At 41.9% G+C, this 27704-nt stretch overlaps 1 protein-coding gene across 2 annotated transcripts; it reads right to left on the minus strand.

Moving 5' to 3' along the window:
• On the minus strand, positions 1-27586 carry iqsec3b (IQ motif and Sec7 domain ArfGEF 3b). Of its 2 annotated transcripts, none has more exons than XM_079346055.1 (15): positions 26425-27586; positions 21468-21542; positions 17220-17337; positions 15851-16258; positions 14245-14969; positions 13406-13567; positions 11609-11731; positions 8084-8250; positions 6325-6464; positions 6024-6155; positions 5776-5875; positions 4698-4856; positions 4523-4606; positions 3805-3851; positions 1-2781 (listed from the first exon to the last, which is right to left on the minus strand). In XM_079346055.1, exons 1-15 carry the CDS (start codon positions 26949-26951, stop codon positions 2362-2364), a joined length of 3387 nt encoding a protein of 1128 aa, XP_079202181.1. In that variant the 5' UTR covers positions 26952-27586; the 3' UTR covers positions 1-2361. The 2 variants fall into 2 exon arrangements, with proteins under 2 accessions (XP_079202181.1, XP_079202182.1); XM_079346056.1 differs by having other exon boundaries at positions 2591-2764.
• Between the last annotated feature and the right edge of the window lie 118 nt (positions 27587-27704).

Raw genomic sequence — 27704 nt, forward strand, 5'->3', positions numbered from 1 at the left:
TCCAGAGTAAAAACTACTTTATTTTTTTCATTCTCTTCAAACAGAAAAATTAGAAATATTCCATTAGTAAACATGTTGGTCTTTAAGAAATCTCCTTTTTAGAAATATCGTAAGGGTGCAAAGATTAATGACAGTGCTCCACAGTGAGGATGCAGATTGGTGCGTTTCCATGACAACCATGGAGAAGTTACAGGAGGAAGGGGTCAGAGTTAGAGGTGTGTGTGTGGCGGGGGGAGGGGGGGGGGGGGTGTAAGGTGACATCAATCAACTCAACATGCCCTGACAATAATGGTACAAAATTATAATCAACCCCCTTCCCCTGGGTGTACGCTGTAAATGAAAAGAACAAAAAACAGATCTCATGCTGTTTTGTATAAGCAAGTCAGAGTTTACAGTAAACAACATGGTGTCGCTGACTTGAGAAATCAAGCAGTTTTTAAGATGGTCGGAAGCAGGATTTGTTGTTTTGATGCTTTGGCAGCTATGTGCATGTTTGTGTGTTTGCCAGGGTGTTAGGCTGTGTGTACAATTGTATAAATATCTGTGTGTGTGTATATATACATACATACATATATATATATATATATATATTGTGTGTGTGTGTGTGTGTGCATGTATGTGTGCATATTCCCCAAGCATAGCCCTTGACACACCTGATAACAGGTGACACAGCCATCTCTTAATAATCCTATAATAATAATATGACACGGTAATTAAATGATGAATGTAGATCTGTAATAATATCCGTTTGTGTTACCATGGTAACTGGAGTGTGTTCTATAAAAGCTGCCTGTTTCCCGTCCCTTGTAGCAGTAGGATTTAGGACACCCCCTGATATTAAATGTGATTAATAATAACTATAATAACTATAATATCCTTTTTTCTTTTAAACTAGATCTTCTCTGTACAAATACATACGTAGATACACACACCGGGCAAACCAATTACTTTTTCAGAATAAATCTATTTGACCTATTTACAATATATCCAATATATTCTGTGGTGCAAAAGGTACAAGACATGTTTGGTGTTCCTCCGATGGATGATTTATGATCTGCTGTACAAACTGGCTCGAGTTTGAAACATCGACACCGGACAGGCTACACATTGATGAAATGAGTGATTATTTCATGGACAGCTTCGGTTTTTCACCCTGATAAACATTCAGTATAGGAATGCATCTCTGCTTTAATAACATTTTAAGTAAGTGTGCAAGAAAATATATAATACTTATTTTCTGTGAGGTGGCATTGGTCTACCCTGTGTGGAGCTACTATTGTTCTTTTTTTTTTTTTTCAACTAAACCTAGGAGTTTTCAGGGCAGATATATTGCCTTAATCCAACGGTTTGAACATTGTTAACACTGGGAAACCTTTAAGGAGTAAATTTACAAGAGAAAAAAAAGGCTTCATCTGGCTGTTTTAGCCTTTGTTTTGGATGAATTAGCAGCCCTACTCTCTGCTGCACGAGTAAGCAGAATGAACACATGCTACACGAGTACACTGCTTCCAGTTCAACTTAAGAGGTGCACATATTATGAGCTACAGTGAAATCCTTTCCTGAGCTCCTTGAGACCAAAACGCCACAGAATCAGGGGAGTCACACACTAATGAGGAGATGGGTGCTCACACAAGTTTAGGAAAACACGATGAAGCACAGAAAAATATGATTGTCGATAGGGTATGGTTTTGGGTATGTTTGGTGAGTAGCGACATCTTTCTTAGTACACAGCACTGCACATGACAAGGTAGACATGTCAGAGCATATTTTCACCTTCTTCCTCATGCATACTTATTAACTATTCCCTGTAAAATGAGGGAAATACACAAGCTGGTACTCCTGTTTTTTCACATTATGCCAAGATGAGAATAACAGATAGTGAGGAGAAGCTCGATACGCTCTGCTGAGATGAATCCTTACTCCTACTGAAACACACCAAAAATAGAGTTCTTTTTCTGTCATATGTAAAGCCATCATTTGTCCTTTAAGGGCTGCCATCTTCCCTCTCTTTTATTGTCAGCTCACTGACATGACCGAAGGACAAATGGAATTCAAAAATGTAGAGTCACACATTTTGTTAAGTATGCGAAATCTAGAAAGACAACACCATTGGCTACTGGGTGACATGTTGGAGACAAAAGAAAGAAGAGAAGTTGTCTCTTGGAAACAATTCCATGTTCAAATGCCACCACTCAGTCAGGGCTCTGGATCGATACCTGTTGGTTTCCTTTTCCTTTGTGATGCATACTTGATAAATCTTTTGCTTTCTTTAGAGTGAGTCAACTCGTGCTACAGCATGTCTATGTTGTGTGGAAGTAAGGGTCCACTCTGGCCCTCGGGGTTCATAAAGAATGTGCTGACTCAGACAATGCTGCGGGAGCCGCTGGAGTTGCGCCTGCGGGTGAGAGGCATGGTGTGGTGGAGGGGCATGGGAGAGTCTGGGGGGCAGAACTGATGGGGATGGTTGTACGGTGGTGGGGGAGGTGGCAGAGGGGGCTGAGGGCCATCCCCCTCTTTGACATGCACAGGTGTGGACAGGGCGGACTGGATGAGCTGATGAGCAGCTGGGCCTTGGCTGAGGAACGCTTCCATTCGCCCTCGCCCGCTCTGGTCCACCACGATCACCTTGACAATCTGCTGGCATTGGATGAGTGTTTCTGGGCGGATCTCTCCAGCTTGAATGGGGCTGAGCAATGCGGGCGGTGCAGCAAGGGCCAAAGGCGTGGACTCAATACTGGGCTGGCTCAGTTGATAGGTCTGCAGCCTGTTGTGAATTGACACCTAGTTTAGGAACAGTCAGAGAACGCATGAGGAGTTACCAGCCTGAACGCAGCCTCTACGCAGCCCTCTGGTGTGTTACGCACATGGGCATGCAGGCATGCAGGTAGGTAGAATGCAGAGCAAGCACATGCAAATACAAAACCCACCCCTCTTTTTCTCTTAATCATGTTTCTGCATGATTTTAACTTTGTTCTAAATCACATTTTCACAAACACCAGCACAGAAAGAGAAACGGTTTCAGGGTATGAAAAGATTTGTTCAGAGATCATGACAAGGACACAAAGACTTTTTGGATGTAATGTGTGTGTCTGTGTGTGTGTGTGTGTGTGTGTGTGTGCGTGTGCGCGGACATGAGCAACATGAGTCGTAGAACGAGAAGCTAAAAGACAGAGGGAGTGTCAGGATAGGAAAGAGGTGACACCGAGGGCGTGGTGTCTCCCTAAAACACTTATACAAATCTAAGGGACTGACTGATTAAAGCAGGAGAGAGAGGAGAGAATAGGCAAAGGAGTAAAATGGGAAAAGGGGGCTTCGGTCACTTTGCTTCGTTAAATGAATGGCTTGGGTTTTTTTTACAGACACACACCCGCATACACACTCGACAGACTGTTAACGGTATCAAGCTTATGTGGCTTTGTAGATGGTATTCTAAGAGCCATCCAGCCTTATGGTGGCTTGCAAAAGCTTCTACAGTAAGGCTGTCAAGCGACAGCTGATGAAAGTAGAGATGTTTTATAGCAAGCAGAGTGGCTGCTGATCCACTCACGAGGCACAGAAAAAGACTGTTTGTAGTGCCACTATAGCCGGCTCCTCTCAGCGGCCTTGATATCCTTAGCTGCATAGTGGAGACGTGCCAGAGGCGGTGCTCTTTGAAAAGCAAAGCATAAAGCAGATTGTCCTTTCAGGACGAGGTTCAGCCCCAACACACACTCACTCTTACACACCTAAAACCCCACCTACTGTACAGAGCCGGAGTGCAGACACTTACCTGAGGGAGACAAGAGGGTTTTTTGTCAAGCTTACCTCGACTGTGTTATTGTTTCCGGTTTTATCATACAGATCTTGTTGGCCTGTGGGGAGAAATGGGTTTGGGTTAACTAGTTTTACATGTAATGTCAAAAACTGAGAGCAGTTCTCTCATACAGGGTGGTGATGTTTGTTTACACAATCCTTTTACATTTGCATATTTGCTTTATTCCTAAGAGTAAGATGGTAAAATGAATTCCCCGCTCGTATGTGTTTTGTTTAACTTAGCATAAAGGCACCATGCATGGGGAAACAGCTTGCAAAGTATTTTCTTTAAACTGAAAAAAATGTGTACACCAATATTTCAAAAGATGTATTTGATTTAATCTATACCTACTTGGTTAAAATGAATACTTTTGCTTTCACAGAGAGACAAAGATGAGTCAACATTACTTTAATCTGCATGGTAAGTACAAAGCCAGAACGAGGTGTGCATGAAAGCATTAAGAGTGGAAACAAGGAGAAACATCTTGTTTGATTTGTCAAACTGTAAAAAAAAAACACATCTAGTTCCAGCGCCTCTTACTCATCAACTTTTGACTACTATCTTATTTTTTGACCTAATCCTAACGCCTTAGGCCTTTAACCTTTGTATGTTTATTTTTCACAACCGTGTCACATGTATTTTCTAAACTTCCTTTAGTAATGTATAAATGGCTATGTGCAATAAGTGCATTGTTGTGAGTTTTGTATGCTGCATAAGAAAACAAAGTACCTGAGGGGGAGCCTGTGTGTGTGTCCACTTGCCCACCATTTGTGTGTATGCCATGCTGGATGCCTTGTTGCCTCTCCAATTCCCCTATAACGTAAGAAAGAGAGATTTGCACATATATTATAGTATGTATTCTTTGAATTTGCATATGTTGATGTGTGTGTGCTTGCTCCCTTACACTGGATGTGTATCTGTTCCATCTCATTGACCTCTGTGATGGCTTCTCGGAGCTCCTCTGCAAACTTTCTGAGCTCCTCTCCGCTCGGGGAGCAGAAACTCACCAGCTGCTTCTTCTCTGAGGTAAACGGGCTTAGCATGGTGATGCCATGGGCATAGTCTGATAAGAAACCCCAAAAAAGTGAAAAAGAAAGTGATTTCACCATGACTTTAATTCTTGAATAGGATCTTCCAACACCTGTGGTTTCTTAAAAAAAAAAAAAAAAAAAAAAAGAGGCTGTGGAGTACTGTGAAATCCTTTGTGCTCTTTAGTTTATACAAACTGTGTTTATGTAGGCAACAAAGAACTTTAGCTTACAGCTAGATTAGATAAGTAGTTTTTTTCTTGTTCTTATGAGACATTTTAACCCTTTCTAAATGCCTGAAAGTCAAGAACCTGAGTACATATTCCTGTTCTTCTCAAAACAATGTTCTCAAAATGAGATTGTAATGTTTTAGGAGATCAATTCATCCAGCATTCACAGGGTTGTGTTGTTGTTGGTTTGATCAAATATGTTCCCCTTGTTGAATGTTCAAGAAAATGCTTTGTGATACCTTGCTGTTATCGCCAAGATAACTGTGGATGAATTCATGAATTGAACCATTTACTCAATACTCAGTGTTAGCATGCTAACATGGTGATCTGATGTGGTAAAAGATTAGAATAGCAATATCACCGCAAAAACTTTGCCACTTCAGGCTTGCACGTCAACGTTAAGCTCATTCTTTCAGCAGTCTTGGTGAATGCCGGCTTAAAGAACAATATCTTCGTAATGAATTGTTATTTTGACAAAAACGGGGTTCAATTAAAAATGTCCTCTAACCACAATCCCCAGCTGAAATACTGAAATGACTTTCTTTTAAAAGTAATACCTAAAATCAAGCATACAAGCAATTTTGTTTTATTGGTGACCCCTTATCATCCCTTGGTTCTTGAGACGAGAAACTCCAAATGGCTCATACTGTCCACTCAGCATTCTTCCAGCTTTAGTTTGAACTGTATTGAGAGTAAACTGCAGCAGAATAAAATAGCTTCTTACATTCATTGCTGAAGAGGTGAAACTGCATTCCCAGAAGACCCATAGCTTTACAGAAGGTGTATGATGCTGAGCTTTTCTTCTTAGGACACAGCTTCAGGATCTACAGTAGAGATACACAACAAGACTAAATTGCATCTATCTGATTATGTCTGGCTGTTAAAACTCGTTATTTTTGCTATATGACAAATGAATGTTGTTTAATGTGCATGTATGGAGTATCACAGTGAGTCTCTGAGTTAAGGTCTTACCAGCAGCAGGTCATTGAAGAGAAAGACCTCTCTCTGCAGCTGGGACAGTTTCTGTTTATGAGGCTTGTTGGCATCAGGCACCTCAAAGAGACGACAGCAGCATACCAGACGTCTGTGGGGCACGGCAAGGATCTAGAGAGGAGAGGTTATAGGAATGGAGATGACAGATAGTACTGAGAAAGGACTGCAGCGAAAAAATACGTGACACAACTAGGAGAAAGGAGTAGGTACAAACAAGTTCAGACAGCTCACTGAAACGAGAAAAATGGGAACAGACACGCAACAAACAAATCTTGCTTACGGTTTTCAGGCCCAGGATGGACTGCTCTACACGGCTCACATAGGTCACATGGTCTTCGTTGGACCGGAGCTCCCTTTGTTGGATCCTTTCATAAATGCCTGCAACCATCTCTGGGGGGATGTCTGCTCCATCATCAACACCTAGAAGAAAAAATGGTTCATAAATTTTAGGTATGATCCTGATCAAGGTAAGAATCTGTATATTTATCATCAGGGCTATTGAGTTAAATACACTGAATATCCAACAGTTGATAGCATTAGAAAACGTATTAATTCCCAGCAGTGAACTCATTTGCCACCTGGTCAATTCATACACAAAGCAAACCATATCAACAGTACAATCATATGTAGTTCAGAGAGAAATGATGTAAGTTTTATACAACAATCTCCTTGATTTCAAACATCCACTATTGGTTTAGTTCTGGTTAGCTTATAAGCTGCAGCTTGCAAGTTAATTAAGCTAGCATTAAAGAGCTTTTCTGGTTGGATTTGTCATACATTCTGCTGACTTGTTCTTACTTTTAGTTTGAAGAGCAATATATGACAAAAATGTACACACAAAGTTAAAACTTACTTTCTCCCACTTAATGCATTAAAAGCAGCCAAGCTACTTACCCTGCATGAATGGATGTCTCAGGACCATCTATAAATCATCTTTTAATGACTAAATTACTTTTTATCCAATGTATTCACGTTAAATTGCCCTTATATCAGTGTTCAATGTTGCACACTTAAAATGTTGTGTAAAACAGATTTTATTTCATTGTCTTCCATGTGCAGTAAGCTAGTCTCAAAATCAATAGCAAAAAAGCAAAACTGACACTAAAATAATTTTGTACGTTTGTAATTACCGTATTTAAAGATATTGATTGTGAATCGAATTATTTAAATTGTAACATATCATATACAACAGCTACAGTGAAAATTAACAAAATTAATAAATCCTTAAATATCAATGACTGAATTTTTTTGCAGCGTTAATCAGAAAAGTGAAAAATGTGCTTTTATCCCAGTATGTGAGCTGTCACTGTGTCCAGCTGCGTTATCACTTTGCAGTCGCACACGGACATCGTCACAGCCTTTCACCACTTTTCAGATTATAAACCAAGATCGAGCTGTTGGCTGATTTTCCATTTGCTGAAGGTTTAAATAAAAGTGAATTTTCTCCATATAAGACCTGCTAGCAGTAAATGTATGTATGAATTTGCCATGTGGAGATTTCGTTGAGAGCTGCAGGAAGTGCAGGTGAAGAGATGCTTCCGCAAATCTAAGCCCATATCGTTAAATCTAACGCTAAGTGAACCTCAATTAAATGGGTCAAAGCCAAGGTCTCAGGTGCAGAGATGTGAGTCGAGGATATCAGAACTCTCCCCCTGCACAGCTGATGGTTTTCTTGATGGTTGCAAACAGAGGCAGGCGCTCTCCACCTCTTTGAGTAATTTACTTCACTCCAAGGGGCTGTCACTCAAAAGACTGATCGTGAGTTAGATAAGAGAGTGCTGGTTGTAAAACTTTGACTTTCTCTGCCCTTTCTTTTTCGTCAACCTTATCGTCCTTTTTTGCATATCTCTTAGATGTATCTCCCCAGGATCTGCACTAAAGGTGCATGCACTATAAATACCCAATTTTCAAACCGGATACTAATATAATCACTTGCCAAGAAGAATAAAAATATGCAACGCATCATACAGCCTCAATACATATGCAAACGCTCTGCTTCTCTCATACATATACGGCCTTGTGTATTTGGAGCCTCTTACCCCTAAGGTTGCGTATGAAGTCATCGAGTCCCATTTTGCGCTGTGGTTTGATGTTGGGCGAGTACATGTCAGTGTTGAGGAGGACCACAGCGAAGGCCAGTATAAAGATGGTGTCTGGGTTGTGAAACTGCTGTACCACATCAGGATTACACATACAGTACCTCTGGCTGCAGAAAAATAGGAATGCAACAGAAAAACCGTGTATACGTTAAAAATATGATTAAACAGTTAATTTCAAATTTGATTCTTGTCAATCGACTTACTGTAGATCAAAATATTTGATGTAGGTGACATCTGTAGCACAACTTTCTCATTATTTAACAGGCCAAACCTTCTTTTTTTTTTACAACGGAAAGATGTGAACCACAATCAACTGAGACCATTAAGGCATTTTAGGTTTTTACAGCTGGACTGTTGTTAAATTACACGCTGGTAATTGAGCATGCCCAGTTAAAACTAATGCAGTCTAATAGTCCTAAGCTAATTGTAATTTAACAGATATGTTTTGATTGAGCTTTTTTGAGTGTTTTGGTTTGTGTTCTCTATTAGTTTATACGAGGATTTTCAGGCTGATATCACAATAGGGTTAATAAGCTGCACCAATGTATAAACTTATCTAGTAGATTGATAAATCTGAGACAGACAGGATACAAAAAACCTTTGAAGGTCCAAAGTGGTTCTGGTCTGGGGGTGATTACGCTGCCCAGCCTACTTTGAAACAGTTGCTGGTGCATTTGGACCTGCTTTCTTCCATCCCTACCCACAGGCTTCACAACTCTCCCTTCCACCTCTCCTTCCCCCACAGCTCTCCCTCCCTATCTTTCTTACTGTCACTTATACTTACACAGTGGGCCATTCCAACAGTAGGAGGCTTTTATCTCTGCAGCCAGGCAGGATGCAGACATAGAGAGGGCTGCTCTGCTCTAGAGGACTACGTACTTGTCAGAGCATATGCAAGCAAGAGGCCACATCTGAGACCTGGGCAAGCAGAAAGCCTTTTCCCAAACTGCACACAAGATCTAAGACCAAAGAACTTGCAGGGAATCAATTGACAACAGCGCAGCTCAGTAACAATGCCTTTGTTCGAGAGAGAATAGATCCTGCTCGGCACAGTTGCTGCTGCAAATATATTATGCACATTCACATGCATAGTGGAGACAAGCAGAGGCACAAATGAGCCTCCTGATTTGCCAACTTGATGTAATTCTGCGGCAAATTCATCAAAGACTGAAAGCAAGGCATGATTTACCGTATGCATGAGTGTGTTAGTATGCAAATGGACATGTGCACAGATAAGTGAGTGCATATGTGTGAATGTTTATGCACAGGGTGAGCACACAGCTGAGTGAATAAATAAAGCTCTGTTTGTGTGTACAGTATGTGTGTGTGTGTGTGTGTGTGTGTGTGTGTGTGTGTGTGTGTGTGTGTGTGTGTGTGTGTGTGCTTCATTCACACATTTTGAAGCGTGGATCCCCGTCTTATGTAAGCACTTTATTTAAACACAAGCTCACGGTCTCTTATCTTCATATCTGCATATGTAACTTGCATGCCAGCTGGCACAAATACCGCTTCATATAAAAGAACTACCCATGACAAGAGCACACCATGCTTCAAAAAGATGACATAACTACTGTTACATAACAGATGTGGCATCGGATGTCTGGCTACCCTGATAAAGCTGGCTCCTTTCTGACCTATACTCACAGCCACAGCTGCAGATAGTATGGTCTGGGATCACTGATGAATTTGTAATCTGCACCCAGGGGCTCAGCACGTATGATTGAGTGTGATGAGATTAACTGATGGCCGCAGTGGGTGTTCTGATTGGCCCTCAAATCAGAAGCCAAGAGGGGAAGTGCGCTGACTGCTCTTCTCACCCCCCTCACCACTTCTGACTTTGAGTAAGAACCGACTTCCTTAATGGACCGTGGTCTGATTATGGTCTCATAATTGTTCCCTCCTGATGACCTATAGCCTCACTGAGCATTGAAGATTCTGACTTTCCATCTTAATACAATTGTTTATGACTAAATAATACGTACATACAAGCACAAGTGAAACTAAGATGGTATACTTTATAAACATTGTTCATCTCAACAAAAAAAATTTGTGAGTTGTGTGTTAGCATCCTGCTGTTAGCATTGACGCTAGTTTCATTCTAGACACTGGATTTCCATCTCCTTTTGGAAACAAAGGGGTTAACAATTCGGAGTCCTAAAAAAGGGAAAAACTGTATTTAAGAATAGGAAAACTAAGTTTTTCACTTCAGAACAAAAGGCAGATATTAGCGCTGACAAATATGGCAATGTGGTCCTAATGCATTAAGGTGTGGTCAGATAATAAACACGCAGTACTCGATTTCATACCCCATTAAATTATACTAACATTTCAGTTTAATTCAGAGGGACCGCCTGGGTAATGACTTCAAATGGGCAGTGAATGATCTTATGTCCTGGTGGTGACATTGTAGGGAATCCCAAGGGAAAGAGCAAACACATGGGCAGAGACCGATTAAATGTACACTACAATTCAACCAATTACTCTCCAAAAGAAAACAATGATGGCCATTTTTATTGCATTTTCAGCCCAGGGAGCAATCTTTGGATATTACCAGGACATCTCAAGGACAGTGCCAAAGGAAAACAGACCATTTGTAGCTTTTTTTTATTTGGTCACTGCTGGTTTTTCTTTTGCCATTTTTTTCTTTTTCATTCGGAAGGCCACATGAAATCCTGTTTCTGTCAAGGAGTTTGCAAGAGAAAAAGCTAGATGGTCTACTTAAAGCACAAGGAGATGCAAGCTATGGTTGATTTCTCAGCCTCCTCCTGATATATTTAAATGAGCCTTCACCAACAGATATGCCCATGAATTTTAGTGGCCGGAGGGCAGGAGTCTGCACTGACAAAATGAGTACCAAACGTGCACTTTTACATATTAATGTGTGATTTTGGATGGAAATGGACACAGAACTGTAAGGCATGTACAAACACATTGCCTACATAGCCTTAAGATTTGGATAGAAACTGTCATCCAGGGGAGAAAGTTATTAAATAGTGCATTTATTTTTGTCCTTGCAGGAACACACGCTGATTGCCCGCAGCTCAAGTCTCCATTATGATTGGCTGACAATCAAACAACGCTGAGTTTAGTCAAAGGTTACAGGCAATCAGTGTAATTAGTTAATGATACGAGGTTTTTGGTTTCATCAGAGCATGCTGTAGTGAGCCTGCAACCAGTAAAACACACACTGTCTATACAGTCAGCTTATTAGTATGCCATTCTGGTTGCTCTCTTATTACAGGGCTGCAGGAGGAGATTAGAATTTTTCTTTGCCTCGGTTTGAAAATTTGTCAGTTTTTTTGTTTTGCAAAGGAGGCTACAGGCAAAAGGTGTATTCATTTTAAAAGAGTGCCCTTACCAGCAATGCTAAGTCATGTGATGGACTGTTGCTATGTTAAAGCCTATTAAAATGTGAAGCCAGAGCTTGTTTGTGTGGCCCGGTTGTGAGTGAGTTGACAGGCTCACCTAAAGGCTTCAATGAGTCTCTCCACTTTCTGTGCTTCCCCCTGTACACGAACATGAGCCTGGAACTTTCTCAGTGCTTCGTCCAGCTCCATGCCTGAAAAATCCATCTCGTCCACAACACAACTGTAAAGGGAGAGACAGAGAGAGAGCAAAAAGAGAAGATAAGTGGGATTGGGTTGAGTCAGAGTGTCACTCTAATGAGAAGGTGAGTGAGTGAGCGTGTACAAGGGTGTGTTTTTGTGCGTGTGCGCCAAACTATGAGTGCAGATGTGCTGATGGCAATTCTTGCTTTTACAGTCACACTTCAATTTCAGAAGCGCCGACATGGAAGATACACATGAGATGACATGTTTTAATGCACGCGTGTGCTCACACACACAGAGATGGGCTCTAATGACAGTGGAAGATAAGAGGGAAGGAAAGAGAGGGATGAGAGGGCAAGATGATGATATGCAGAGTGTGTGTGCGTTGGGGCGGTAGGAGAAGAGGTACATGAAAGGCTGAGGACACTCTGTAGCAATGGAAGAAGTACATACACAAGATTGTGAGTGTACGTTTTATGTTCATGTGCGTATTTGTATCTTTGTGTCTAAATGCAAAAGGGTGTGTGTACGTACGTATGCGTGTGTGTGTGTGTGTGTGTGTGTTTTCAGTGCAGTGACCTATTTCTACAGTCTCTGCAACAACCTCAGCAAAAAGCCTCTCTATCTGAGATCTCTGTCTACGCTGGATGGATGCAAAAAGGGTGAGTGTGGAAGCATTAAGTAAATGCGTGTTTTCATGCTTCTGTTGCATTTATGCATGCCAGTGCTGCATGCCAAGTGACTGCATCTGTTTGTGTGTCTGTGTCACACATGCATAAATCACAGGTTATGTTTCAATGCTTGTTTAAAATAGATATTTTAAGAGTCTGAATTCAATACGATCATAGTTTAGAAACACAGTTTATGTTATCTCCATTTTGCCCCAAGAGCAACAAAGGTGCAAACAAAGGTGGCGTACGTAAGCTCTAGCAGCAATCAAACAAACTAAGTGCACTTATGAGGGCCATGTGAGATGATAGAAACAGTAACGACAACCAAAGGACGAACCATGTGTGAGATTTTTTTTTTTAAAGAGAGGGTTGAAGTAAAATTACTATTATGATGGAAATAAACTGGGTTTTTTTTGGGTGAGACATTCTACAGCAATTTACCATAAGAGATTGAATGTTCAATATGGGTCTACATGATGGACTTAAGTATTACCTTAAGTAGAGATTTTTTCTCACATCAAGTTTTATTAAACATTTATTGACCAATTTCACTAATTAAGGTCAATATTAGTGTCATTAAAAGTAAAACTCAGACGATGAAAAAGTCTTGAATGTTTTCAGTAGAAAATTTAAATTCTGAATTAAAAAAGGCAGAGCGTTGACATTGCAGTCGTCTCTTCTCTCCCTGGGATACTGTATGTTTATGATTGGACGCTAGACTCTAACAAAGACATACTGCTGAGTTTGAATCCTTTTTGAGAGTTTTACTTCAAGTTGGACCTGAGAGTGAGGTACATTTGACTCTGTTGTTTTGACTTTCTGAGAGAACAATATGAAAATTGCAAGGTGTGACATTTACACCTTATTTCTATCAGTTTTCAAAAAGACAATCTTAGCTCATGTCTATAAACACCAAGGAAAAACTATCCTCTGTTTAAGACCAACAGTCTATGAAGGGTTCTGGTTTGTTAAACAAGTCAAACAAATGTCAATATCTTCCTGTGCAACATTCATGAAACTATATATAAACACTGGGTACTCACTCTAAGACATCTCTGTTGAATTGCAGCTTGCTGTTCCCCAAAAACTCTCCAATCATCTGTCTGCTCAGGCCTTTTCTCTGCAGCAGGAAGTGAGCTACTCCGATGGCCGTGTCCGGGACGAAACCACGTGTGATCAGAAAGTGGATTCCTCTTTCAGGGTTCCTGTCCACATGAGCGCAAAAGCAGAAAAGTGTCAGGAGTTAAGCAGCCAAGTGTGTGTGTGTGATGTTTTTGTGCATTGAAGCGGATAGGTGTGTGGGCTTGAGTGAGAAAGAAACTGCGTAACAACATGGTAAAGAGAATGGGTGCGTAATGTGTGTATTAGAGAGTGTAAGAAGCAGAAAGAGACAGGGAGAGTGCAGTCATGTGTAAAAGCTGTTAACCCTGGACTTCTGGATCTCCCCCCCCCCACCCGCTGTCACTGATGCACAAGACTTAATTTACTTTAATTTGTATGAACTAATCATAAGTGCAGTCCAACCGTGGAGTCTATTTTTAGAACCCTGAGACTCTTTGTTCATGACCTCCTTCACTGCCTTTTCTCCTCAGCTGCATTTTCCCTCTTTTCTACCATGCTTGCTTCTTCCTTTTTCATACCTTTGCCCCCATTGCCATCCTTTTTTTATTCCTATTGACATCACAACATCACAAAATGGCAAGGAAGAGACAGCTCCTCCCAACAATTACAAACACTAATGAGCAGCTGCTTAGAGCATTTTTGCCGGCCTGTGGGAGATTTGCGAGACACAAATAGTACTAAGTGTACTTTGGACCCTGTAATATTTTGTGATTTCTTTGCATGCCATGTTTGTGAATGTATGTGTTGTTGTCCTACTCACACATTAAACAGATTGAGTCCTATGCGGTACAGGCGTTTGCGGTGTGTGTCTGTGGACAGGGTTGGGGATCTGCAGGAGGCCGGATCCTGGCAGCGGTCCCTCGGCAGAGACACGACCAGGGCCTGCAGGGCCTCAGGGCTGGGTCCCCCAGGGATTTGATGAGGGTGAGTGTAGTGGTACTGCTGGTACTGGGTGTAGATCTGAGCAGGCTGCTGGTTGGACTGTGCTGAGGTGGTGATAGAGGTGGAGGTAGAGGTACACGTCGAGGTAGAACCCAACCTGTCTGAGCAGATCTCTCCCTCGAATCCCCCTCCTCCTGAAGCAGGCACAGCTGATCCCCTTCTGGAACTCAGATCAGCCATTTCCAGTTCCTCACTGGGCGGAGGTGCAGGGAACTCTAGGTCATCTGATAACAGGCCGACTCCTCCACCAGCCATCCCGCTCAAAGAAGTCTTCCTGCTGCCAGGCTGCCCTCCGCCAGCATTCCCGAGCGAAGTGGTGGTTGTGGTGGTGGCAGAGGAAATGGTGTAGGAACTATTGCTGTCGATATGAACGGTGACATCCCTAAAGGCCATGAGCAGTGAGCTGGCACTGCGGGGAAGACAGGCACTCTCAGCAGCTGCACGAAGAGCACCAGGATCCATCAGCAGCCCCTTATTCTCTCCCCCCTCTGACAAGCTCCAACCACGAAGAGCATCATCAATCGACTGAGCCAAGGAGTGAAGCTAGAGATAAAATAATTATTTAAAAAAGTTAAAAAGAAATGATCTAATCAGGTCAAGAGAAATGATTCATGTGTGGATAACTCTCAGATACCAGAGGGGATGCTAATTAATGCCTATCTGCAAGACTAGAGGAAATAGACAGTGGTGATGTCTTCCTACTTAGCAGATCATGGCGTTCAGAAGAAACTGCCTACCAACCCAATGAGGCTAATATATAAATACTTGTCTAATAAAATATACTGTAGATAAAAGGCAGAGTCAAGCCCCTGACTAACTCTTTCTAGGGTCAGAGTAGCATGGAGAGCAAAAGGGCATGGTAACAGTGACCTTCCTCAGACTATAATTTAGCTTTTTCATTTGAATGCAGAACCCAACCTGTCTGAGCAGGTGTTATCTCACTTCTCCAAATACATTCAGTTGCTTTTCAGACTTGAAACAATGGCAAAGCATGGAAAAGAAAGTCATGTTCAGATGATATCTTTTATCTTAAATGGGAGCCAAGAAAAGATGAGGTCTAAAGCCTGGCCAGGCCATAGCAGATGAGTCCTTATGTTGGATGATATAACATTTTGATGACAATCCTAGATGAAATGTCAGAGTATCAGCCAAGTCATGCAGATGCATCATCTGTGGAAATCATGAAGGACTATACAAAACTGTATCGAACTCTATTGTGGACATATTCCACGTGATTTGTGCAGCTGGCACGACAGCAAATTCAAAAAATCACCACATTCTTATAGATTTCTGAGCATTATAACTTAACAAGTGAAATGTACTAGTAATCCATCAGAGTAATGCGGAGTGACTTGAAATAGGGTTTCTTTTGCATTCCCAATATTAACCTTTTGTGGACTTTAACGTGAAATATAAGCACTCACTTGTTCAGAGAAGCAGTCCTCAAGCTGTGTGAGTGTTTGTCCTGGGTTTTGAGATGGAGCTGGGCCTGGGCCTGGGGCAGGAGAGGGAGCAGCTGTGGGGGCCGAAGCCGGAGAAGGAGGCAAAGAGGTGGAGCGACAGGGAGGTGGGGGAGGAGTTTTGGAACGTAAGGGTATCTGTCCTCCTCCCGGATGCAGACTATAACTGTGTCTCTGGGCTGCGTTCCTGTTTCGTCCTGAAGGGCTGGGATGGCGCAGGGAGATCCTGCGGGGCAGTTTGCTTTCCGACAGAGAGTTACGGATCTTCTGGAAGTTTTTGCTGAGCTGGTACTGACGGAAAGCCGTTTGAATACGCCGTGCTGCTCGCCGTGCTATGAGATGGCCCCCATACTTCTGTTCCAGCTCCTCTATCTGGGGATGAGAAGAGAGTAAGGGGGAGCGATTTTCAATATCAAACATGTTTACAAGGCTCTGTAACTCACTGATGACACTGAGTGTGATATTGCAAAGCACAGTAGCAAAAGAAAAATATTTATTCATCCATCTGCAGGAAAACATATTGCAATTTTGTACTCATGAGATACAGACTCATATCCTTATTTTTAAGAGTATTTTAGTTTGTGTCAATTTATTTTAAACAAGTGATATTTTATGCTTTAGGAGCCAAAGTAAACATCATCTATCATCATTGGGTGACTAATACTGTCTGAAAGGCCATGGGAGGCTGGATGGATGGGCTGTGACAAAGGTGCTGTAAAGAAACCGAAAAGAGAACACCTGCACCAGCATGTCTTTTGTTACGTTTGTTGGACAAAAAAAAATCTCTGCTTTCTCCAAAATGTTTACCATCCATATCTCCAGAAAGAAGGAGATGAAGGAGGAAGAAAATGGGGAGGAGGGGACGTGGGAAGCAGGGGAAGAAGAGACAGAGAGAGAAAAAGGAGGACAGCCACACATAGGAGTGTGTCTGCGCACTGCACATACACTTAAAGACAGAGAGACACTCTTGTACACACTCGCATTGCAGCATCAGAAGCCGTAGCAACCGCAGACCCTTCAGCAGTTTGGTTTGAGAAATAAAGACATCTCCAGCCGCCAGAAGCAGTTATTAGCTGTTACCATGACAACCTAGCATCTTTCATGATCCTGTTGCTGTGGAATCACTGGTGTTCTTTTTCATGCCAACACGGACATAAATAGATCTGAATGGGATTTTTTTTTAACTTTTTTGCCATACAAGACACAATGTCAAATGATCTTCACACACTTCATGATTAAACAGGTGGAGGAGGAAGCTTGGCCTCCATACCACTATATGGACACTTTTTACAGGCCCTCACAAACACAAACAAACTTGGAAAAAGGAGCATACCTGTTTGTTTTTATTCTCCAGGCTGATCTCATACTCGCTGGGCCCCTCTCTCTTGGTCCCCTCCACCTCATGTCCACTGCCAGAGGACGTTCCGTCCTCCAGACTCAGCATCTGTCCGCTGCGACAGAAATAACAAATAATAAAGCCATCAGTCCTCCCTTATGACCTTCAAAGCTCCACAGTTATCACTGTGGTAGGTCATCCACAATGCCGGGTGTGAGGAGGTTCAGCAGGGAAGCAGCAGGTGGAGAGTGCTGTGTGACCACATTTGCTCGGGGCCAGGATGACTGAGTTTATGTGTCCGCTCCTGTTTGCTTAGATTTGTGGCTCCACTGCAGGTTAAAGGAGGGTAACTTTAGACATGTAACTATAGGACAAAAATACTTTCCTCATCATTTCTTTCCGTGATACAAATCAGCCTTTTCTTTTTTTTTATCATAATTTCTAAATGTTTGAATTATGTAGTAAATATTGTAAGGCCATAGGCCTAAGCTAAACAAAGCAGAGGGAGACTGCAAAAATTAATGAATGAATTATGAGCAGCCAATGAGTTAATGAATAGTAAACATTTTTCCATTAATTTAAAATCTAATTAATTGTTTTCAGTCTTTTGTTATTCTTTTTTGAGGGGATATTGAGGTTGTTTTGCTTGGAAAGCTCCTTGTGAGGTCAAAGAGTCCATGTTTCTCTTCAGACTTCCTTTTCATACGTTTTAAAGGATGCTGGGGGTAAAACTGCGCAGAATTTGACAAAAATATGAGAGAAAAGTCTGAAAATCTCACATGCTGATGCACAGATTCTTGTTGTTACTATTCTACCTGAATGATCAGTTTTGTGGTCATCAGTATGTATCATCTGATCTGTAGGTTGGCAAACAATCAAGACCTTTTTACTACTATTCATTTCAGGCCTATTTCAGTGAGCACTGAAGATCTTTGACTCTTTCAATTGATCACCAGTTTGAGCCTCACTGACTGTGGTGTAGTCTTGTAAAAACCAAATCTTGTGTCAGTCTCTCAAGTTTTCTCTCAACGATGCTGAGCTCAGACTCCTCAGTGCATGACCTATTAAACCCATGAGCATTTAGAAATTTGTGAGAAATTTGTATTTTTCTGAAGCCATGACAAAAAAAAGCACAATGTCGCAATTAGTGGTTAAATGTTTTTTGTTAGTGTTTCATCATGTTGACTTTTTCTTTTTGGGGGGGTGGATGAGAGAGATCAACATAGCAATGGGCAAACATAGTTTTTAATCAACAATGGCTTTTGTTTATCATAGAAGCAAAGCAAAACACAAACATTTATTTAATCCAGCCTGAATATGACTCAACTAAGTGGACTATAAAGGCTGTCTCTGCTGGTGCCCCATCTTCCCTCTTTTCATAATCCCAGCTCCTGTCGACAGATGGAACAATGTTCTTTTATGTGACAGTATTATTCAAATCATGTAAGGCCTACCAAAGTGAATTACAGCCATGACACAGCAGAATGGAACATTTTTACTTCTCTTAGTCTCTTAATTTTTGTCCAACTTAGAGGAAAAATAGTAGATGAAAACTTGTCTGTCATCGCACTAAATATACAGCACCTTTTGCCAAACTGGACTGATGTAAGCACAAGGGTATGATCACAGCCTAAGAGGTTTTATATGGGTTGCAGTTATGAGTGTGTGTGTGTGTGTGTGTGTGTGTGTGTGTGTGTGGGTGTGTGGATGTGTGTGTGTGTGTGTGCATGATGGTGTGTACTGTTGTAATCTTTCTTCCACCATGATAATGCTTACTGTAATCATTTTAACACAAAGTGGACCAGGGCTAAACAGGACTGGGAATTATAAAAAGCCTGCTCATGGTTAAATGATGAGTGCATCACTAAAGGTTCCACTTTTTTCCCTTTGATTGCAGTGAAAGCAAATATTCTATGTCCCCAGCTATAAAACAGAGATGGGTTCTGGTCATAACTTTAAAGGAGATAAAGGGAGAGAAATGCAGAGAGAGAGAGACGAATGAAATGCTGAGATAAAAAAAAAAACTGAGAGAGGAAACAGGAAGAAATTGTATGTGTATGCTGGAGGCTGTTTCTATCTCTATTAAAACACTGTGCTGCATCAGAATACATTAGTGCACGTTAGAATACATTAGAGGATTTAAAAGTAAGAGTTGAGCTATTAATGCATCTGGACAGCAAAGCCTCTAAAATGATATGGGCGCTATACACAGACTCTCACCCTTACACATACCAGCACATGCTCACTGCTCCGCCTGCTGGAGTGATGTCATGGAGGAAGAAAAATGAGCATCTGTCATATTGCATCTCTCAAGGTCCCTCAGAGACTTACAGTACAGCACAGCCAGGGGAGAAATACACAAACACACACACTAAGGCTGAGTGTAGAGAAGGCGCACCAGGTTAGGCTAGAGGCGGATCTCATGACGACTCCAGGGAGCTTTGTGTGTGCTTGGATGCATTGGGACAGTTAGCGTGCAGAGGTGGTGCAGGTTTTGCAGCCACCAGGCATACAAGAATTCATGTGATGATTATAATGAGCTTTAGCTGTGTCGAAACTGCTTCTCTACATCTCATCATCATCTCAGGTGGGCATCCACTGCCGCTACTGCTGCTGTGTCATTAGCCTTCCCAATCAGGGCCACGTGGGTGTGAAGGATCAGTCATCAGATCAGAGAGAAGAGAGAGGAATTCCAGACCGACAGATGGTGATATTCGTAAAACAGCATGAGAGTCAAAGATGAAAAAGGGAGGGCTGAGATGAGAAATAATTGTGGAGGGGTGATTATAGAAGCGAAGACGAGGCCTCAAGTTGACAAATAAAAAGCAGAGATGCATTCAGATGTAGTCACTACAGAGAGCGATAGAATAGAAAACTCTAGATTGTAGACTCTATGGAGTATAAAAAGATAGGAGGTTGAACAGTAGTAGTTCAGATTTTCAAAGAAGTTTAGCACTGATGTAATCATTTCAAAATCATTAAGTAAAACGTCAAGGACTCACACGCTCCCACACACACAAATAAAACGTGAACAAACTCATATGACAAATAGATGCGCTTCCCACGCAGGAACAGACGACTCGAGTGGCTGCAGAAGATCTTCAAAGTTAGATTCTTCTGGTTACTATGGTAGTAGCTGTTCATGATGTCATCACTGGGTTGCTATGGGTAATTTTATAGACACAATATCCTCTCAAACCCCCATCTCCATAACACCACCTACCCCCACTCACTCTGTCACTGCTCTATGAGTAACCCTTGAGGCTGCTACATCTATATATGTGTGTTACAGAGCATTTAGCCCGTCACTATAGCCACAGGCTCCTATAACATTCACAACAACCCAACTCACAAAAGCAAGCGTGATCAAAACCCATAGTGGACACACTGACGGACATGTAGGACCTACAATTACTTGTTTCCTCAAGAAAAACTAGCCCCTTTTCCTGTAGTCTGGAGAAATGCTCTTAGGCTACGCTATTGTAACTGATTAGGTCAACAATAGTTTTCTTTTGATAACAGAGTAATTTTCTTGCAGTCTACACTAATGAGGTGAGTTAAACCCATTTCTGTGATTGTTTTATGCTTTTGCAACTCTGGGGATTGTAAATAAGTCACAATCTCAAGGAAAAGAGTGAAGAGTGCCTGATATCAATGAAAAACATGATGATTACGATGTTGGTTGCAGTCCTTTTTCAGGACTGTAGTTAAGATGGATCTTCTTTCATTTCTTCTTCTGAGACCATTGCCATTAAATCAATTTTTCCCGTCTTCTTTCACTTTATGTACATTTCCCCACAGGACAGGAGGGTGTGATGTATTTGTTTCATGACGAAACCCACTGAAAGCCTTTAATTCTCACATCCTTTAGTTTATTTTTAACCAACCTTTTAACCAACCTTTTCCCAAAAAGGGATTTTTAGAAATCCATTATTTAGTGTTAATGTACAAAGATAATGCCAAGATGGCACTTTACATATAGACTGTACTTTTTGTATCATTATTAAAAGAGACCTAATATTAACTTAATCCACTATAAACTATTACTTGGCAGCATGGGAAAACTTTTAATAGGCCGAAACGTCTGCCATAACTGAATGCACGAGGATTAAAAATAATAGTTTTGAGGGTGACCTCTCCTAACACAAGTAGCAGAGGTACAGCATTAACAACAGCACACTTTGGGAGCAGGATAGTGGCAAAAACCTGTAGGGAAAAATGTGGTAGTAAAAGTAGCTGTCTTACCCAGATGAGCCACTGGTGTCGGCCTCCGGATGTTCAGGGGCGGGGCAGCAGAACTGATGCAGCACAGTCTCGCTCCTGTAGAAGGATAGGCAAATAGAGGAGAGGAGGTAAGCAAAGAGGGTAGGAGAGAGGGGATAAGAGAGGGGAACTGGCAGGACAGCATGTCTCAGCTGTTATTGGCTGCTGATGATTAAGTTTTGCCTTGTTTCCATCATCCTCCTTATGATTACTCTTGGTCCAACATCTCAAAAGATCCTGAAGAGCCTCTCATTAGACCCTTCTGGATTAGTTTCTACAGCTTCTGTTTACAATATGGCAATGATCCCGGGGTAAATACCCTATGTAGGTCAACACAAGGCAGAGAACGCTTAGAGTAAGTGTGAGTATTTATACACTTGTGTGTCCGGATGTTTATGCCTCCTCCCTCCAGATTCATCAGATTTGTGGTGATTTAGCAGAATTCCCAAACCTAATCTGGACAGATGGTTACTCAAGGGTTGTTGTTCTGCTCTTTCTCCTCTGAAGTTCGCCACGCTCATTTCTCTCTCATACATTTTACATTTTCATTCATATTTTAGGGGGTTTGCTGGTGTTTTTATTTTGACAAATTTAGACAGAAAGAACAAAGAAAAATGAAAGTTGGAGATAAGGTTGTTCTATATAAACCTTTGGACCGTCTGGATGCAGGATACCTACTACTACCAGAGCCATGAAAGATTAGTGTGTATGTGTCTTTAACATGTTGTGTCTTTAAGAGACTTGGGCATGGGTCACCTCAGGTCCTTCGACAAAGAGCCTGAGAGCATTCAGTTGACAGTAAATTTTTTGGCTATGCTACAGTTAGTCTACCGACTCGGGCTCAGCATATTGCTCGTGACAAAGACCCACAGTGACAGGCAGTCAGAGTCAGTGCAAGACTCGGCATGACAGTCCGAGCTATAAAAAGCTACCTTTTCACAGCAACTTCTACGGACTTTAAACGACAATTTTTATTTTATTTTTTTTAAGCATCTCTGATCTACACTTCTCAATGTTGGTTTCTATGAATTATACTGCTCAATCATTGTTAACCATAGACTGTAACACTGACTAATCACACATACACACAAACACACACATCAACAACACGCACACAGATGTACCCGTGTGCACACACCAAGCAAACATACTGTACACATCTGAGCATTGAGCCTATTTACAGTCCTGACTTAATTGAATGTATTTACATTATTTTTTCAGTATAAGCAATTGTCCTCTCTTCACAGCTCCAACACGTTTTAAAATCTCAAAATCAATATTGTAACAAAAAAAAATAAAAAAATCTAATAGACCATTATTCTTTTGTTTTACTCGACTCCCCAGTGATTTCAACACTAGAGTACAGAGAACAAGCACAACTAAAATCACCACCTTAAATAAGTTGCTCAACTTCAATGAGATTCTTCATAAGCATACAATACACAGCCAGACTACAGGTACAATTACATATTATAGCTTTTGCAGCGTGATATCATTTTACATTTCATTACTCCATTAACCCTTCAAGTTATCCATTAAGACACTTGATTTGTGAATAAATGAGTATCTTGTGTGATATTAAATCATTTATTAAGGTATTTCAACCTTTGGCACCAGAATCAATGGCCCTGAAATGAGTCCATGTTCTTATATTCTCTTCATAATACTCAGACTTCTTGAACAGCACTAAATCTGTGTAATAAATACAGAAGTTCACCCTCTATGTGTTGAAGGTTTTGGGGGTCAAAAGGCCAAACTAAGTGTCGAATAATGCACTTGATATAAAATCATGTAAAATGGTATCTGCCTTATCTTGTATCTCGTGGAAGCAAATCAAACATTTTGAAGAACGTTTGAACTAGTTCCTTAAATAAAAAAAATACAGTATGTAGAAATCTTTAGCATCAACATAAAAGTGAGCCAAAAAGGAAGTTAAAAAAAACCATTTAGCAGATAAAATGGCCATGACACAACTCTTAACATAGAGTTGAAAAAACAGAGCTCTGCTCATTAAAATGATTTCCCTTAACACTATGCATTCCAAAAAATCCCCACTCTGCACAAAAAAATAGAAACAAAGTCATAGAAGGGACAGTTCAAATAAAGGTTAGAGAAGGGAGATCAGGCAATAATAAATATTTTACATCTGCAAAGCTATTTTATCAGTACAAGAGTTAATTTATGTTGTGATGTTCATACAAAACAGTTCAGCTCATCTGTTCACATGAGGATAATGCCACATTGGACTCACACACACACACACACACACACACACACACACACACACACTCTCTCTCTCTCTCTTACTCAGAAACACACAGTCAGCAGGTCTATCCATCTGTCTGTACAAGACACTCATAACCTCCATCCGCTTTCAACGGCTCTTGTAAAGAGAACAGGTGAATTTTTAAACTGAACATGACTTCCTCTGTCTGCACATTTGCTCTCTCTGTCTCTCTCTATGACCCATCCTCCCTCACACCATCCCTCCCCTCTGTCCTGCATTCTAAGAGTATTAACGCAACGCTTTTCATCAGAGGTAACCAGAGTGAAAGAGTGTAAGGAAGGGAGGTTTGACGTGCAACAAGAGCAGCTCCATTTGGATTCAAAATGTTGCCAGTACATTGTGTGTACCTTCTACTGCGACACAGCATGCAACAGCTTGTCCCTCTGTTGTCCAATCTATCTTTTTTTCCCTTCCAGGAGCACAGTTAAACTAAGGGGACAGCTATCCTAAATGCAGTGTTTTTTTTCTCTTCCCTGTTTTTCTCTTTACCTGTCTCAAACTCCCATCTCCTATCCTCTCCATCCCACTTCCTCAGTTTTTATCTCTCTCTACCCTCTCTCCCCTTTCTTTCACTGGCCCACTCCAACGTCAGCCTCAAGCTCCTTTCTCTCAGACACCTCCAAAGGATCCATCAAAGACAACGACTGAGCATGCATCTCTCTCTCTCTCTTTCTTTCTCTCCTCTCTCCTGAGAATGGCTGATTACTGTTCGCTCCATGGGCTAAGTGGGGCAGATAGGAGCCTCAGCTGGAGAGAGAGAGAGATAGAGAGAGAGACAGTGAATAAGCAAAGGATAGAGGATCCTGTCAACCCCCTCTCCTTCCCCAACGGGCATATCCACGTGCATCATCAGCACTCACAACAACAAAAACCATTGCAAAACACACATTTACATCATTTATCTGTAGGGTAAAAAGATCAGGCTCTTTATAAACATTCAGATGATAGATGAAAAGAAAGCAGAAATGCCAACACATGCACCTAAATATAGGCCCTAAACAGCCAAGACATAGGGGTTTTAAGCTGATACACACAAGTCCCTAACAACAGGAAAATCGCCTGCAGACTGGATGCAGCATGCAGGCAACGACAGAGATAAATCCTCGAAAACTGCAAGTTACAGCCCAATACCCGCCTCCATCCTGCCCCTTTCTTTAACCTACCTGGACTGCAAACAACAAAACTAGAAATGTGATGTTAAGTTAAGGTGAACATAGTTAAATGAATAGCCAGGTGGGGATGTAAAGATGCATTCAGGGATGCACATAAACTGCAGGAACAAGAAGGCCTTGTAATAGACCACAAGCCTGCTCTTTCTGGTGCATGGGCAACTGGTGGGTGACTTTGCTGTTTTCTGCCCCCCCCCCCCCCCCCCCCCCCCCCCACACACACACACACACACTTTTTACTACAACAATTCATGTATTGTAATTTCTTCTTAGTATGTACGATTCATTCAATTTATGCATCAGTGTTAAGATGGTCAAATTATAAAAAATCAGTAACTCAGGTTCCAGGTGAGAGAGCTACATGTACTGAAATCACACTAACACACAAAGAGCAGGAAGTGCAAGGTGTGGCATCATTATTGTCAATAACTCCTTTAAAAAAACCTTTCATTTTCTGTACTCCTCTGCTCCTCTAAACACCTTATGTGCTCTGTGTTGCTCCTCTTGGTGGGGGAGGAGTCCCAGAGAGACCAATCAGGACTCCTGCTGAGGTGGCCTACAACTTAAGCACACAGCAAACACTCACAAAACAGAAAAGGAGAAAAAGAGAGCATTTCCCCCCTCATATACAGCAGGTGTGATTGTATAGGCTCTGTTGCCAAGTAAGGGGATGGAGGAGTGTGTGTGGGCATGTGTGTCTATTCACACATGCAGCAACATCAGTGTCCCATGAGAGTTCCCAGATACCGTACAGTAGCCTAATAGATCAAGAAACAACCAAAATCAGCGGACAGTGACCCGATGTCACATCATGGCACGTGAAGCTGCTCCAGTTTTGTACTGACATTGACCACATATTTAGCTCCATAGCTGAGCCAAGTGCCTTCAGCACACGCACACACACACACACACACACACACGCACGCACGCACGCACGCACGCACACACACACACACACACACACACACACACACACACACACACACACACAGAGGCTACACCGATATAGAGCGCGTAGACCTACAGCTGTTTGTTATATAATGATCCAGTGATCGTGATCCAGCTTCTCATTTAGATAATCCACCTCGTTCTCTTCTGGCACAGTCCTTAGACGACATTCATACACACACAAACACAGCTGTAAATTGGAAATATGCGAGTGCTTTCTTTACTAATTAAACGCCTCTCAATCTGCATGACATGCACGCACGCGTATGCACACTCATTTTGGTCCACAGATTCCAGCTAATGCTGGAATGCAATTATTGCTAAAGATTTAAAACAGCAAACGCAACCAAGGTAAGGAATTCATTAAGTAGGTATAACTGTAGAAGATAAAACCGTATGGGGGTCTTTAAATACAAACCTTCTGCAAATCTTGTGGACTATAACACACACGCGCGCGCACGCACACACACACACACACACACACACACACACACACACTGGCACATCTGCAAACAATCACGTAACCTCTACTTACTCGGATTTCCTAGCCAGGGTTAAGGATCGACAGAGGGTTGTGGGGGTCATCGGAACCAGAGAGCGGCAGCTGAGGGAACTTCGTTCGTTTTCTGGGTCACTTTCAATTGGGGAAACCGTGGTAGGGTCGGCCGGGACAAGCTGCATGTCGCCTGGGTTCATTGGTTGAGGAGGCGACGGCAGGACCTCCGGAGCCGTCTCAAGCAGTGCTGGTGCAGCCTCATGGTCCGGCAGAGACCCCACACTTGTCTTGAGCTGGGGATCCTGAGGAGGGTGGTGATGAGGAAGACAGCTGGGATCTGGGTGGTGATGATGGTGATGTAGGTGATGGTAAGGATCCTGCTGCTGTATCCTGACGTCCCGCAGGTGCCTGTTCTCGCCGATGAGCTCGTCCACCCGCCGGTCAAGCTCCTCTATCCGGGAGCGCTGCGTCTGGATGAGACTTTGCTGGTTCTGGACAATGGTGGTGAGCTCCCGTAGGTACAGTATCGCCTGCACCGGGTTTTCCAGCAGGCTGGAGCTCATCATACTCAGGAGTAGAGAAGGGAAGAGAGAGGGAGAAGAAGAAAAAAGCTGGACTGAGGGATGGAGGAAGGAGGAGATTCCAAATATCAGTGAGAAGGGAAGATGTCCTTCCGCTCTCCTCTCCTTGATGCTGCCAGGTTGTGGATGAGGCTGCACGGACCGAGTTAGCCTCCGCTTCTCCAGTCGTTTCCCTCCCTCCCTCTCTCTCGCTCTTTCTTTCAGTGCGATGAGTGGTGCTGATGAGAGGAGCCAGATCCAGATGTGACAGGAAGGGGGGGGGGGAAGAGGCGCTGGAGGACCGATGCGTCATTACGCACATAGCTTTATACGAAAAGACTATACAGAGCAAGCACGCACCCTATGGGCAGTAGAAGAAGATTTACAATCTGAACTTTCTTTCGCCTCTTTTACCGCACACAGTCCAATGACAAATAAATATATTTTGAAAAAATCTGACATTACTGCAACTATAGGCTATCGTTTAACAGCTTGCGATTTTTTTCATAAACAGGCTCCTAGGGCAACATTTACCCTAACAAGAGACATTGTGTTTTTTTCATTTGTTGTCTAAATAAATTAGATTTGGATTAAGTCAATCATAAAAATGAATAGGCCTATCAATTAATGTAATGGTAAGTAGGCTATGCTAGGCCTAACGAATGTTTGCTAGGCGTTTACACTACAGTGATAATGGTTGCATCATGTAAATAATTAACAAATATTTAAATATGAACTGTTTTGTTAATATTTTACAAT

Source organism: Symphodus melops (genome assembly GCF_947650265.1).
Source record: "Symphodus melops genome assembly, chromosome: 6".
NCBI classification, from domain to species: Eukaryota; Metazoa; Chordata; class Actinopteri; order Labriformes; family Labridae; genus Symphodus; species Symphodus melops.

What these genes read in the sequence shown, in the direction of transcription:
- iqsec3b (XM_079346055.1), bottom strand. Translation starts at nt 26,951, where the DNA reads ATGATGAGCTCCAGCCTGCTGGAAAACCCGGTGCAGGCGATACTGTAC. An exon ending in GGACTCAATCTGTTTAATGT is followed by an intron (nt 13,568 to 14,244) that starts GTGAGTAGGACA and finishes TCATGTGGACAG; the next exon opens with GAACCCTGAAAGAGGAATCC. An exon ending in TTCAACAGAGATGTCTTAGA is followed by an intron (nt 11,732 to 13,405) that starts GTGAGTACCCAG and finishes CTCCCTTTACAG; the next exon opens with TTGTGTTGTGGACGAGATGG.